At 41.9% G+C, this 15994-nt stretch overlaps 1 protein-coding gene across 1 annotated transcript in view; it reads right to left on the bottom strand.

Annotated features, from left to right (window-relative positions):
• Positions 1–14686, bottom strand: part of xkr6a (XK, Kell blood group complex subunit-related family, member 6a) — a gene marked incomplete at its 3' end in the record, with an annotated part of 22748 nt that extends 8062 nt beyond the window's left edge. The window contains exon 1 of the mRNA XM_081394564.1: positions 14078–14686. Within this exon, the coding sequence (XP_081250690.1) occupies positions 14078–14661 (584 nt within the window). The 5' untranslated portion in view covers positions 14662–14686. The remainder of the gene's footprint in view (positions 1–14077) is intronic.
• Positions 14687–15994: the final 1308 nt, after the last annotated feature.

The following is a 15994-nucleotide window of genomic DNA, read 5'->3' as shown; positions in this document are numbered from 1 at the left end:
TGGTGCCCGAGTCGGTGGTGCCAGTTCCAGTGCCTGAGCCGATGGTGCCCGAGCCGGTGGTGCCAGTTCCAGTGCCTGAGCCGATGGTGCCAGTTCCAGTGCCTGAGCCGTTGGTGCCAGTTCCAGTGCCTGAGCCGGTGGTGCCAGTTCCACCGTCTGAGGGGTCGTCTCCGCCGTGGCCGCCCGAGGGAAGGTCTCCGCCGTGGCCGCCCGAGGGAAGGTCTCCGCCGTGGCCGCCCGAGGGAAGGTCTCCGCCGTGGCCGCCCGAGGGAAGGTCTCCGCCGTGGCCGCCCGAGGGAAGGTCTCCGCCCTGGCCGCCCGAGGGAAGGTCTCCGCCCTGGCCGCCCGAGGGAAGGTCTCCGCCCTGGCCGCCCGAGGGAAGGTCTCCGCCCTGGCCGCCCGAGGGAAGGTCTCCGCCCTGGCCGCCCGAGGGAAGGTCTCCGCCCTGGCCGCCCGAGGGAAGGTCTCCGCCCTGGCCGCCCGATGGACTCTCAGCTCCGCCCTGGCCTCCCGAACGGTCCTTTTTTTTTTTTTTTTTTTTTTTTTTTTTTTTCCTGCCCCACCCTGGTCTGTCCTTCCTGTTCCCCCTGTTTCACCCTGGTCTGTCCCTCCCGTCCCGCCCTGGTCTGTCCCTCCCATCCCGCCATGGTCTGTCCCTCCCGTCCCGCCATGGTCTGTCCCTCCCGTCCCTAGTGGAGCGTCTGGTAGCCGCTCCTTAAGGAGGGGGTAATGTCACATGCCTGTCCTGTCTCGTGTAGCACATGTGGTGTTTGTGTTCCTGTCACTGTTTTGACCCCACCCTCCTTGTTATCTCATTATTGGTTTCATTTGTCCCACCTGTTCCTTCATTATCCTGCCTGATTGGTTCCCTTTTATAAGCTCCTTTGTGTTTGCAGTCTTTGTCGGATCGTTGTCTGGTTTACGTCTCCCGCTTCATGTGTAACCCTGGTATGTGTTGTTTCTAAAGTTATTGTTTTGTTGAGTTCTTGTTTTCCCCATTGTGGGTTTTGGTTTTGATTTTTGTTTCAGTTTGTTAATAAATTATTTTTCTGCAATTGAGTCCTTTCCCTTAGTTTTCTTTAGTTTTCATGACATATACATACATTATATAGTAGTTTAATGTAGTACTGACACTAAAACTATATACTATTATACACAATACTGTCACTATCCACGATACATATTGATGCATTTTTCTATTGCGATATATTGTGACACAATATATTGTTACACCCCTAATACTGACATTTCTTCTTTTTTTTATGGAATATTGCCACATTTATTATACATGATTTATCCTTTCACATTCTTTTATTCATGTGCCATCAATCTTAAATCAAAATAACTTCCCCTCCCTCTTGCAGCAACATCTCTTCTCTTCTCTGATGACATGTATACTGGCGTGAGGGCGGGGCAACCTGTCACTCGCATGAGATCCACCAATAGCAAACCACAACCATCCAATCAATTCCCGATGGAAAAAATCAAGTCCTTCCCTACATTTTTTTCTTGTTCAAGAAGCTGTTTCACGGAAAGATATTAATCTTAGTCTGGTTGACGCTATAAACTGTCTGGAAATTTTTGAAAGAAGAAATTTTTCACGGTTGCTCCTCCATTTGACCCCTAGATGAAGATTTCAGGTGCTATTTCTAGCAAGTACATCATGACTAAGAGAAAGATCCTGCTGAGACACTGTAAACTTTCTCTCTCAGCCGTTACTGAAACTCCCGCAGGGAGGATAGATTCAGTTCACAGCCTTTATGCTTTTACCCTGAAACTTTCACAGATTGTGCCTGCAATCAATAATTGAACACAACTTTAACATTGAGGCAGAATATTTTATAAGGAAACAGTCGGGGTTAACTCCATAAAAGCTTTAACACCTGAACAGATATTGAGCACTTAGCACTACAATCTGTGAAACCAGACTTTAAACTGCTTTTTTTTTCTTTTCTTTTTTGCAATTGAGACATGTCTCTAAACATCTATTAAGGGCCACAATCATAAAAAAACCATAAAAAGATTAGGTAAAGTGGATGGACACAAAGCGGTTTGGAGCATATTAACACATTAAAGTCTCAATATTAACAAAAACAGCCTGTTTAATTCCACCAGTTTACACACAAATCCATTATATGACTGCTTTAAAAAGGGCAAACAGCCTCACTATATCATTCTCAATGTAAAGTACTTTCTGTCTAGCTTATGTCAATCCCTGAAAGTTATTCACTATCCAGCAAATCCCATTTTAAATTTTATTCACAGCTGCAGAATGAATTCAAAAATCATAATCCTTATTAACAGTGATAAATGCAAAGGCTGAAAACTATTGCAGCAGATCTTCACTGAAAGTCAAATAAATCTAATTCCCCAAATACAAGAAACAACAGTTAAGGCTAATTCAGTAGTCAGTTATCTGAAAGGTTAAACGGATCCTGGAGGATTATATGGCTAAGTAGAGGTAAGAGCTACTCAGGTTTAGAAGATAAATACATTATTAAATAAGAAATATCCCTGTACATATTGACCAGTTCACACTGAATTAATTCCAGCTGCATGATACAACTGTCTGCTGAATAAGAACATAATCAGATAATAGACTCAAATAAACATCAAGATTTTAACTTATTTAGGGAAATACGGTTTACTTGTAGTTACTGCCAGGGTTATTATTGTTAACAAACTAAATATCAAATCATAAAAGAAACATTTTTGTTGCTTGTAAAAAAAGAAACATTATAGGTAATAACAATAAAATATAAAAAACCTTGAAGGGTTAGTTCACCTAAAAATGAAAATTCTGTCATTATTAATTACTCACCCTCATGTCGTTCCAAATCCATTCACAAATTAAGATATTTTAATGAAAACAGAGATTTATGTCTCTTAAATGACAGCTGCGCAACTGACACTTTGACTTCGAAACGTTCATAAACTGAAGCTCAACCTTACTTGCTTGACGTGCGAGAACAAACCTCACTGGTTCTTACAGAAGCTCAAACATGCAGCGTAACAAAAATGAACCTCATTGGTTCTTGCGGAAGCTCAAACTTGCAGTGTAACATGAGAATGAACCTCATTGGTTCTTGCTGAAGCTCAAACGTACTGCGTAACACAAGAATGAACCTCATTGGTTCTGGCTGAAGCTCAAACGTGCTGCGTAACACGAGAATGAACCTCATTGGTTCTTGCGGAAGCTCAAACGAGCTGCGTAACACGAGAATGAACCTCATTGGTTCTTGCGGAAGCTCAAACGAGCTGCGTAACACGAGAATGAACCTCATTGGTTCTTGCGGGGTTTTTACAGAACCTCAAACATGCGGCGTAACACGAGAATGAACCTCATTGGTTCTTGCGGGGTTTTTACAGAACCTCAAACATGCGGCGTAACACGAGAATGAACCTCATTGGTTCTCGGGAAAGCTCAAACGTGTTGTCTAACACCAGAATGAACCTCATTGGTTCTCGCACGTCAAGCGAACATGTTTACCACAACTGATGTGTGAGTTGATGAATGTTTATTTGTGAATTAAAGACTTAATTAAATCTGTTCATCACATAAAGCAATCTGGTCTCTTTAGAAAATTTCGATTAAACCACTCAAAACAAATGGATTAGTTTTACGATCTCTTTATGATGTTTTTGAAGAGTCAAAGTGGTAGTTGTGTAGCTGTCAATGGAGGGACAGAGAGAGATCTATAAGTATATAATAACATAATTTTCATTTTTGGGTGAACTAACCAATTAAACGTATTTTATTTCAGCTAGTTACCAAGGCAACATTTCTAATTTTCATTTAGTCTAAGTAAAACTGAAATAAAAACTGTACAGACATTTTAAAAAAAAGCTATAAAAAAATGGCAACAAAATAAAAAAAATATAAATATATTTTTATACATTAATATAAAAATATATAATATACAAAAATTGTAATAAAACCAATAAATATATATATTTATAAAAAATAACAACTAAATCAAACTATTAATAAAAACTATAATAGTATGCCAATAATAATATCCAATACAATGGTTACTTCATATTAAAAAATATTAAAGATTTCACCTCTGCTCTCGCTTTCTAATTGACATTGTACACGACACTATATTGTGAATATTGCTTGCATCATTGCTTATGTTCCTCTATTGTAAGTTATTTTGGATAAAAGTGTCTGCTAAATGCATGAATGTAAATGTAAACTGGGATAGGACAAGGAAAACATTACACACATCAGCTAAAATTGAGCAATGCAATTTTCCATTTGGGACTGATATTGGAGAGTTGTATTTCTCAAGTCATTCTACAGACAGAGCTCAAGATAAATAAATGTGAAACATAAACAAGGTTAAGTTTGCATGAGTGGGTGGAGGCTTGAGAGAAGGATTCGCGTCCCAGGAGCCCCTCGTGCTGCGGTTAAGTGGAGGCAGTAAAAGCCCTGTAACGGGCCGATGAAAGGTGTGAGCTCTGGAGCTCGGGGTTACTGCAAGTGCACTGAACAGATAGAGGAGAATTCAGGTCAGTGTGTCAATGCCAACATCTACAGCCACACCAACTGCTGGTCTGGTCTGTGCTGCGCTTTAGAGATCATGCTTGCATAACAGGCCCGCATGAACCCAGAGCTCACTGTTTCCATAAGGATGTTGCCCAACGGCTTTAATAACAGATGCTTGAATGCAAATTAGATTTTTGTCAATTTCAGGTTGCTAGGTGGTTTCATTCACACGGGGCGTCGCGGCGTCTGGAGCTTGGTGCTGAGTCTGCTGACGTGACCATCATAGTGAGAACATCCAATCACATTACTTTCCGATGTTGCTTGAACGCAATTGGCTTATATGCGCTAGGGTATTTGCATAAGGCGATCAGGTGTGCGTTTTCCAAAAGCGTTGTTAGCCAACTATGGTCACAAGTTCTGTCGTTATCATAGTTCCAACGAACTTTCGCAAACAGCATTGCAAAGTTGTGTGTTTGGATTCTTGGAACGACAGCTCTCGACCTGTGGTTAGAAGACTCGATAAATCCTTTTCTTGAGCAAAATAAGCAAGCTGACATTCAGTACAATCTGTATCTTTTATTTGGAATACACACAAATGTCATTTATGTTGTTTAGTTTTAGTTTGTTTGAAGAGTGCACATGTGCGAACATGCTCTAGTATGGAAGAACGAGCCTTTTGAATCTGGAAATAAATAAAGAAAAATTAGAATTAGTCCGCAGATGCCATGTCCGTAATTTAGGCTATAGCAAAACATCTAGCATTAATTCGATCTCAAACAGATTCAATAAAAGAAGTTATTACTCCACCCCGTGCGTGACATCATTAACCAACGTGGTTGAACAATGAATTTTCGACTATGGTTTTGGGGAAACAGTCGTGACTAGCTAGTTGATTTCTTCATCGATGCATCGTACTATGGTAGTTAAGCAGCGAGTTACGTCGTTGTACGGGAAACGCACCCCTGATTGGCTGACGCCTGCGTTGGTGCTTGAAAAGTTGAAAATTGAAAAACTTGCCGCAAGCAAAGCCAGTGACGCAACAGAACCCACAATTCAGTGCGGCAAAGTATAACGTCACCATTCAAAGTATGTCGCATTAACACTCAATAACAAGCCACATGATTTGAGTTAACATTCATGCCTGTTCAACAAAATCACACACTGCAAAAAAAAATTATATATTTTCTTACTCTGAATTTTTGTCTTTGGTGTATACGAAATTATCCGTATTCAAATTTATTCTTTTGAATATTGTCCTTTAATTCTTTCTTTTATTAATTATTCCTTTTTGCGAATCTTATTAATCTCTTCTTCATGCATTCTAGTCATTGATAGCTATGTATTAATTTAATCATCATTAATAAATCGTTACATTCTTTATGTTGCGTTATTATTCTTTTACATGTTCTTGATTTCATTAATCATTTATTTTATTTATTTTCTACAATATGCTCTGATATTTTTGACTATTTCCAAAAGTGAGATCTTTGGTGTCTCTTCTGTGCTGTAAGACCGAGTGGGTGTATTTTCCATCAGAATTGATAACGTGATGTACCTGTTTCGTCTATCTTTCGTTCAATCCAACCGGTTACACCAACTATGACATAATAGATAGGCTAAGTCTGTTTGACCTTTTCCTATCAGACCAAAACACAAGTGTAGGAGGATGTAGGTTTCCTGTATATATATTCTTTGCTCTAATTTTCTTCTGCTTCTTCTCTTCTACCTCTCCTTTTATTCTGCAAATACCTTACTTCAGATTTACTTAATTTGTTGTCTTTATAATTTGACTTTTTACTTAAAGGACAAATCAAGTGAAAAATGAACCTGGGGTTAATTAACACATGGTTACCGAGTCGATCGTTCCCTGCGATGCGTTTTCATGAAAATCGAATGTAAAGAGTTTTATTTATAAAAACAGATTAGCTTATAACAGTAGTATATAGGGCAGAGAGTAAGTAAAAGTAAATCGCAAGTTAATACCACTAACAAGGCTCAAAATAGCCTCACACTAACACGGTAGCATAATGAGGGTCCCTACATGCAAAACGAAGCATTGAGAACTTTGTAAGTGTACAGACAGTTTAATAAGAAGATACTTTATAAAGACAGTACATTACGCATTTACAGGCAGGATCCATCTTGGAAAACAGTCTCGACTAGTCGAGCCATGAACGCCGTGCTACATTAGATTTCACAAACGTAATTCCTATCGACCAGCTCACATCGCACGGCGTTCGTGGCTCGACTAGTCGAGACTGTTTTCCAAGATGGATCCTGCCTGTAAATGCGTAATGTACTGTCTTTATAAAGTATCTTCTTATTAAACTGTCTGTACACTTACAAAGTTCTCAATGCTTCGGTTTGTATGTAAGGACCCTCATTATGTTACCGTGTTAGTGTGAGGCTATTTTGAGCCTTGTTAGTGGTATTAACTAGCGATTTACTTTTACTTACTCTCTGCCCTATATACTAGTGTTATAAGCTAATCTGTTTTTATAAATAAAACTCTTTACATTCGATTTTCATGAAAACGCATCGCAGGGAACGATCGACTCGGTAACCATGTGTTAATTAACCCCAGGTTAATTTTTCACTTGATTTGTCCTTTAGTAAATTAGTTATTCCTCATTTAAATTTGACCTCTGACATAATAATTGCTGGTCTGCCTGGATCTCACTGCACAAGTCTTGTTTTGTAGTACAAATATGTAAACATTCTTAAATTAAGATACATTAACTTGAGAAGCAAAAAGTCTTGTTTTCTGAAAGAAAAAATATCTGCTAATGGGGTCAGATCAAGTAAAATTAATTCAAAGGGAAAACAAGATTATCTTCTTGTTTTAACAGAAACTTAAACTCTTAAATTGATTCATCTTATGTAATTTTGCTTCGCAAGTAAATTTATCTTGATTTAAGAATGTTTGCATAGCCTATTTGTACTGGAAAACAAGATAATCATACAGAGTAAGAAAATCTTTTTTTGCAGTAAAGGACAATTTCTGGGCCCAAGTTCAATATAGGGTTGAGGTTTGTTCAAATCACTAACACTATCACTAAGTTGTAAATAAAATAAAGATTAGTGGAGTATGTTTTACAAGAAAATAAGAATAAAACATTGTAAAAGATAATTGCGACTTTTAATATCACAATTGCAAGTATACGTCGCGCAATTCTGATTTGAATTGCAAGATATAAAATTAGAAATGTGAGATATAAAGTCAGAATTGCGAGAAATAACCGTACAAATCAAACTTTTTTTTATAACACGCAATTACAAGTTTATATCTCGCAATTCTGACATCTTTTCTCAGAATTGTAACATAAACTTATAGCCTGGAAATCCAGACCTAAATCTAAAAGATTAATGGTCTGGCATCGACTAATGAAAATAGCCCAGCTGGAGGGGCGGCACCAAGCATGCATTTGAAAATCTCACTGCACGCAATTGGATAACACTACGACTGTCACGTGTCTGTTCTGTCTTGTGCTGCACATGGGTGTTTGTTGTTTTGTGCCATGTGCTCTCCTGTCTATTGTCTAGCCCCTCCCATCTTGTTATCTGATTATTGGTTAATTTGTCCCACCTGTCTGTCTCGTTACCCTCCTTTGTTGTTCCCCTATTTAGCCTCCTTGTGTTTGTAGTCTTGTGCTGGTTCGTTGTCCGAGTTACCTGTCTTTGATGTTCCTGTCTGTTGATTTTCTGAGTTCTGAGTTTTCTGTATTTTTGTCTGTGTTTGTTAATTAAATCTTCTCTGCACTTGAATCCTCGTCTCTCGCTCACTCGCCCGTGACGGAACGAACCAGCCAAAGTGTGGATTCAGCGGAGCGAGATTTTTTCTTCTTCAGAGGAGAAGGGAAATTCCATTTCCCTAATGGAATATTTCTCCAGATGTGTTCAGAGGACTTTGGAGGAGGAGAGCACCATGTCAGACGGTGATCAGATCGGAGGAGGTGGTCCGGTGGTCCGGAGACGGAGGAGGAGAAGGAGAAGGAAGACCTCCTCTGTGACTATTCCGGTGGTCCCAGTTCCGGTGGTCCCGAGTCCGATGGTCCCAATTCCGGTGGTCTCAAGACACAGGAGGAGGAGAAGGGTTCCCTCCATAATTGTTCCGGTGGTCCCAGTTCCGATGGTGCCTGCCGAGCCTGTGTCTTCGGACAAGATGGCCGCCGCCGAGCCTGTTCACGTCACGTCTGCCGGGCCTGTGTCTTCAGACAAGATGGCCGCAACAGAGACTGTTCACGTCACGCCTGCCGAGCCTGTGTCTTCGGACAAGATGGCCGCCGCCGAGCCTGTTCACGTCACGCCTGCCGAGCCTGTGTCTTCGGACAAGATGGCCGCCGCCGCGAGTGTTCACGTCACGTCTGCCGAGCCTGTGTCCCCTGACAAGATGGCCGCCACCGAGAGTGTTCACGTCACGCCTGTCGAGCCTGTGTCCTCTGACAAGATGGCCGCCGTCGAGCCTGTGTCTGTTCCTGAGCCTGAGCCGGTGGTGTCTGTTCCTGAGCCTGAGCCTGTGGTGTCTGTTCCTGAGCCTGAGCCGGTGGTGTCTGTTCCTGAGCCTGAGCCGGTGGTGTCTGTTCCTGAGCCTGAGCCGGTGGTGTCTGTTCCTGAGCCTGAGCCGGTGGTGTCTGTTCCTGTTCCTGAGCCTGAGCCAGTGTCTGTTCCTGAGCCGGAGCCAGTGTCTGTGTCTGTGTCTGTGTCTGTGTCTTTGTCTTTGTCTGTGTCTTTGTCTGTGTCTTTGTCTGTGTCTTTGTCTGTGTCTTTGTCTTTGTCTGTGTCTTTGTCTGTGTCTTTGTCTGTGTCTGAACCGGAGCCTGTGGTGCCAGTTCCAGTGCCTGAGCCTGTGGTGCCAGTTCCAGTGCCTGAGCCGGTGGTGCCAGTTCCAGTGCCTGAGCCGGTGGTGCCAGTTCCAGTGCCTGAGCCGGTGGTGCCAGTTCCAGTGCCTGAGCCTGTGGCGCCAGTTCCAGTGCCTGAGCCGGTGGCGCCAGTTCCAGTGCCTGAGCCGGTGGCGCCAGTTCCAGTGCCTGAGCCGGTGGCGCCAGTTCCAGTGCCTGAGCCGGTGGCGCCAGTTCCAGTGCCTGAGCCGGTGGCGCCAGTTCCAGTGCCTGAGCCGGTGGCGCCAGTTCCAGTGCCTGAGCCGGTGGCGCCAGTTCCAGTGCCTGAGCCGGTGGCGCCAGTTCCAGTTCCTGAGCCGTTGGCGTCTGTTCCAGTTCCTCCGCCCTGGCCGCCCGAGGGGTCGTCTCCGCCCTGGCCGCCCGAGGGGTCGTCTCCGCCCTGGCCGCCCGAGGGGTCGTCTCCGCCCTGGCCGCCCGAGGGGTCGTCTCCGCCCTGGCCGCCCGAGGGAAAGTCTCCGCCCTGGCCGCCCGAGGGAAAGTCTCCGCCCTGGCCGCCCGAGGGAAAGTCTCCGCCCTGGCCGCCGGATGGACCGTTCGCTTCGCCCCGGCCGCCCGACGGTCTGTTCGCTTCGCCCCGGCCACCCGATGTACTGCTTGTTTCGCCCCGGCCACCAGATGGACTGTCTGTGTCACCCTGGCCCCTTTGAGTCTGTTACCCCCTGTTTCTGTTTCCCTTCTTGGACCTGGCCCCCCGTCCCTCCCGTCCCGCCCTGGTCTGTCCCTCCCGTCCCTAGTGGAGCGTCTGGTAGCCGCTCCTTAAGGAGGGGGTAATGTCACGTGTCTGTTCTGTCTTGTGCTGCACATGGGTGTTTGTTGTTTTGTGCCATGTGCTCTCCTGTCTATTGTCTAGCCCCTCCCATCTTGTTATCTGATTATTGGTTAATTTGTCCCACCTGTCTGTCTCGTTACCCTCCTTTGTTGTTCCCCTATTTAGCCTCCTTGTGTTTGTAGTCTTGTGCTGGTTCGTTGTCCGAGTTACCTGTCTTTGATGTTCCTGTCTGTTGATTTTCTGAGTTCTGAGTTTTCTGTATTTTTGTCTGTGTTTGTTAATTAAATCTTCTCTGCACTTGAATCCTCGTCTCTCGCTCACTCGCCCGTGACAACGACCAATCACAACAAGCCCCATACCTTAGCTACCAGCGGAGCTGACTGGTAGATTAGACTCTTGCCGAATCCGGTCGGCAAAACAGCAAAAACGCCCTTCTTGCAAAGGAACGAGCGGCATCTTCTGTTCCTCTTTTAGATAAAAAGCCAAGTCTAACTCGTTCATTGAAGCGGCCAAAGCCGTTTCAAACAACTGGTGTTCATCCATAGCTTGCATCTTGCAATGTTTAATAATGACTTTGCCGCCTATATCAGATAACCCGATGTGATTGGTGCAGCTCGGATACAAGGGCATATTGTATCCGATACCCCTGATATGATTGTAAAGCGCTTTGGGTGTACAGTAGTACATATAAAAGCGCTATATAAATGCCTCATTCATTCATTCATTTCATTTCATTCATTCATTCATTCATTCATTCATATTTAATGAGCATCATTACTCGACGCCAAAGTAAACTCGCTGAGCAAATTCAACTTGTGCTCTCGCGAGAACTGGATTTCCAGGGTAACATAAACTCGCGATTGTGAGTTAGAAAGTCAAAGTCTAAGTAAAAAAATGTTTATATCTCACAATTCTGACTTAATAACATGTAATTGCAACTTTATATCATGCAATTCTGACTTTATATCTCCCAGTTGCGTGTTACAAGTCAGAATTGCGAGATATAAACATGCAATTCTGAGAAAAAAAGTCAGAATTGAGAGTTTATTTCTCGCAATCGGGAGTTTATATCTCACAATTCTAACTTTATAACACGCAATTCTGACTTCATAACTCGCAATAACTTTTTTATTTTTTATTCTGTGGCAGAAACAAGCTTCCATAATCATGCCTTACAAAACAGCACCAATTAAATTCTCTATGAAAACACCAAAGTATTAGGAAAAAGTCAGTCATTAATCACAAAACAGCCCCCTTCAGGGTGATACGTGATTCATTACCATGACAGCATACTTATTATCCCTCACATATTTATCAACAACAACTCTATGAAAACATCTACATGTATTTATATAATTTTATACATTTTTATAAAAGTCTTATGTTGTCAATGGGGTCCAAAAAACCTCTTGGTAATTTGCTTGATCCTACAAGCCCAAATGTCACAGAATAACAACTGGACATGATCTGCATTTGTAAACTAAAAGCAAGGAAGGGCTGAAAGGTTTTCCATGCTGTGAAAACTCTGAGTCAAGCTGGGGTCTTACACTCTTAACACTGCAATCAGCCCTCATCAGTGTTAGATCTGTGCCAGGGGAAGCATATGTGCATCCAGAGAGTGTGAGCGGGCGCTGGCGGCAGGGAACACATTTTCTGCCTGCGCTTGCCAGCTTCTGGTCACCCCTGAGCTCGACAGATGATCTTAACCGGCGTGACAGTCAACTAATTGTCTTATTCAGGCCTGGAGACACTGACTGCCTTTCTGTCGCCCTGCTGAAGAAGCAAAGCATCAACAACAATCTATTCTTCCCACTGGATACTCTGAGTAAACATGTTACAGCGCTGTATGGAACTCATCACAGGCATTTAGAGATACTGAACATAACAGCATGAATTATTTGGAAATGCTGTAATCTGACAATTGGATTGTCTTTGTCTAATCCATTACCTACCTTAAAACTGAAATTACTACAAATATCGGTAACACTACCTTAAGGTTTAATTTGTCAAAATGAGTTAATGTATTAACAAACATAAACTAACAATGAGCAATACATTTGTTACTGTATTTATTCATCTTTGTTAATGTTAGTTTAAAAAATACAGCTGTTCATTGTTTGTTCATGTTAGTTCACAGTGCATTAACTAACTAGTGTTAACAAATACAACTTTTTATAATGTACTAGTGAATTTTGAAATTAACATTAACTAAGATTAATAAATGCTGTAGAAGTATTGTTCTTATTTCATGATAACTAGTTATGTTATGAAACTTTATTGTAAAGTGTTACCGAAACATTTAAAGAGAAGCAATGAGAAAAAGTAAATATCTATGAAATTTTCTATTTAAAATGAATGTACTGCATTATGTGGATGGTTAAACCATAAGGTCTTCATTAAACAAACGGAAGCCTATATTTAGTATTAATAGTTATTATAATTATTAACATTGTGATACTTATTTAATGACAAATAAAGCACATTTACCCATATTTTTTTTTTAATTCTTATTATTTTATTCCAAGAAATAAAAATGTATCACTAAAACTGTAAAGTATTTATACATTTTGATAGTATAATTTTACTGTATTTACATTAATCTGATGTACTTTAAAATGATCAAATTAGAGTAAGAAAAATTGGTAACACTTTATAATAAGGTCTTGTTTGTGAACTTTAGTTACTGTATTAACATGAGCAATACATTTGTTACAGTACTTATTCATCTTTGTTAATATTAGTTAATAATAAGGGTCCAGTTGTTCATTGTTTGTTCATGTTACTTCAGTGCATTAAATTATGTTAACAAAACAACATTTGATTTTAATAATGTATTTATAAATATTGATGTGCAAGTATTGCTCATACTTAGTTCATGCTAACTAATGTAGTTAACTAATGTTATGAACCCTTATTGTAGAGTGTTACCGAAAAATTTGAAGAGAAGCAATGAGAATAAGTAATAACAATGTGCGAGTAAATTGTGATCATTTTTCATGAAAATATCACACTGCAAAACTAAAATAAGTTTATCTTTATGCAAATCATATTTTCTTATTTTACTTTTGTAAAAATAAAAATCAGTATACAGTTGTTTTAAGAGAATAAAAAAGAACCAATATCCTTCCCTCCTCGTGCTGTCTTGATGACATGTTAAAGTAATTCTGCATTTAAAAGCATCTGAATGCAAATCTTAGTGACGCCCAGCCTTGTTTCATGCTTCTCACAAACTCGAGAGTGGACAAACAGCCTCTCATGGATGAGACACATCAGTGTCCCCACATCAGGCTAATGCAAACCCCTCAGCAGAACACACACGCTTCTCAATCAGCATAAAATGTGACCTTGGAACCTAAAATATTAACAACATCCTGAAGACAAGCCTGCTGTACAAGACTGAATGTACAAGCAACATCCTACATGATCAAGCCCAAACGGGATGCAGCCGAAACAACCCAACCAGACCGAGGTTTGTTTTCCTCTAGCAGAGGTCATTCAAGTAAATTAATTACAAGCTCTATTGATTCCACACTCTCAAGCCCGAAGTGAGCCCGTCATTCTGCTGAAATGAACTGTTTGCCATCGTTACACAGATGGTTAGAGGACACAGAACCAGCCATAAAGCAAGAGAAAGAAAAACATTAGTGTTTCAACCGAGCACTGCCTCTGAGATGATGCTGAAATCTGCATGCAATAGCTCTGTTGATGTGTGTGTTCAGTGTGCATCATCTCTGGAGTGTGTGCACAGTGATGTGATGTCATGCACCAGTCAAAACAACCATCCTGTGCATCTGATCAAAACAAGCAGGTTATCCCCTGTATAAATCATCTCATATTCCTGGGTGTGTGCATCATCCTAAAAGCATTTCAATGGACTTTTCTATCATCATCATCATCCTCATCACGTCAGCGCCTTACCTCCACACTTGTCCCATCTGAAGGATGTGCACACAGGCATGCCATATCCATATGGAGATCACACAGCACCTGTCCCTGCCGTAGATGCGCGAGCTGAGGTCGGCCGTGGCTTTCCTGCTGAGCCCCTCCGCGGCCCCGAGCCCACCGCCCGTGCAGTCCTGGACGAACCACCTGAAGCTCAGAATCTGGACCAGCACCGACGGCACCAGCACGAAGAACAGGGTGAGCCCGAACCACAGATAGTCCCGTTTGGAGTAGTAGTCAATAGCCAGCCACAAGTCCGTCCCGACGTCCCAGAAGAAGACGAGCAGCGCGAGGACGATCCAGAGGCAGTCCAGCCACAGGCGCTCCTCCGGCGGCTGCTGCTGATGCGTCGGCCGCCCGCGCTCTCCAGCGTCGCGTTCGCCCAGGAGCGTCTGCAGACACGCGCTCCTGCAGCCCCAGTAACACGACGAAGTGTTGCAGCAGTGGCAGATGTGTATGGCCGCGCTGTCCAGCCCATCGTCGTCGCCGAGCGCCTCGTCCAGGTTGTGCAGCTGCGCGAAACCGGTAACGACCCCCGCGCCATCGGATTTTGCTGCCATCTTGCTCTCTGAAACGCTTCATCCCAAACCCCCTCCTCCCGTGCTCCGTGACGCCACTTCCGTGATACCTGTGTGTGTGTGTGTGTGTGTGTGTGTGTGTGTGTGTGTGTGTGTGTGTGTGTGCGTGCTTTTTTTTCTATCCCGTTGGGAAATCGACTTGGATGCACACTGACTCATGGGGACTGGGGTCACTATGGGGCCCTACATTGAGGTCCCCATGAGGAAACAAGCTTTTAAATCATACAGAATTCGTTTTTTTTTTTTTTTTTTTTTTTTTTTTTATGTAACAATGCAGAAGGTTTTCTGTGATGGCTAGGTTTAGGGGTAGGTTTAATGTAAGGGGAGAGAATATACAGTTTGTTCAGTATAAAAATCATTATGTCTATGGAGAGTCCCCACAAAGATAGAGAACCGGTGTGTGTGTGTGTGTGTGTGTGTGTGTGTGTGTGTGTGTGTGTGTGTGTGTGTGTGTGTGTGTGTGGGTGTGCTTTTTTTTCTATCCCGTTGGGAAATCAACTTGGATGCACACTGACTCATGGGGACTGGGGTCACTGTGTGGGGACCTAATTTGAGGTCCCCATGAGGAAACAAGCTTATAAATCATACAGAATTAGTTTTTTGGAAAATGTAACATGAAGAAAGTTTTCTGTGATGGGTAGGTTTAGGGGTAGGGTTAGTGTAAGGGGAGAGAATATACAGTTCAGTATAAAAATCATTATGTCTATGGAGAGTCCCCACAAAGATAGCGAACCTGTGTGTGTGCGTGTGTGTGTGTGTGACAATGCTGAATTATCTAGGACTCATGAATAAATTACCAGTTAAAGGTCTGGACGCATTGTTATTGCCACTTTCACATTTTGCAATTGTAGTTGGAAATATGTAGTCACGTAATGACAATACACTAGCCATTCATATGTTAGGCTATGTAGTTACTTAATAATAGATAATGATTTTAAGACTATATCAAATACCAAATGTATAATGTTGCCATTTGTCACACTTTTAACATTTTGGGAATATTGCTCAAGGTGAGTTTATATTTTGAATTTCTGAACACAAACATTTAAGGATCTTATACCTACTAACTAACTAAATATTGTATCCATTTTATATATTAACATTAAATACAATCATATAATTTAAGTTTGTTTCCGCCATTATTGTCCATGAAAGCCATACAGTTTATTTGTCTCAATAAATATTTCTCAAGGTGGGTTTATTTATTTATTTATTAAATACATAAATAAATAAATAACTGAAAAAACATACCGTTCCTTTTATGTCAATGGAAACATGCCATTAAACTGCCTGTTATTTTTCAGCTAAATTTAAA

This window comes from Scardinius erythrophthalmus (genome assembly GCF_964197995.2).
Source record: "Scardinius erythrophthalmus genome assembly, chromosome: 19".
Classification (NCBI taxonomy): Eukaryota; Metazoa; Chordata; class Actinopteri; order Cypriniformes; family Leuciscidae; genus Scardinius; species Scardinius erythrophthalmus.
The sequence above is the reverse complement of the archived record's forward strand: the minus strand, read 5'-3'. Positions and strand labels throughout refer to the sequence as shown.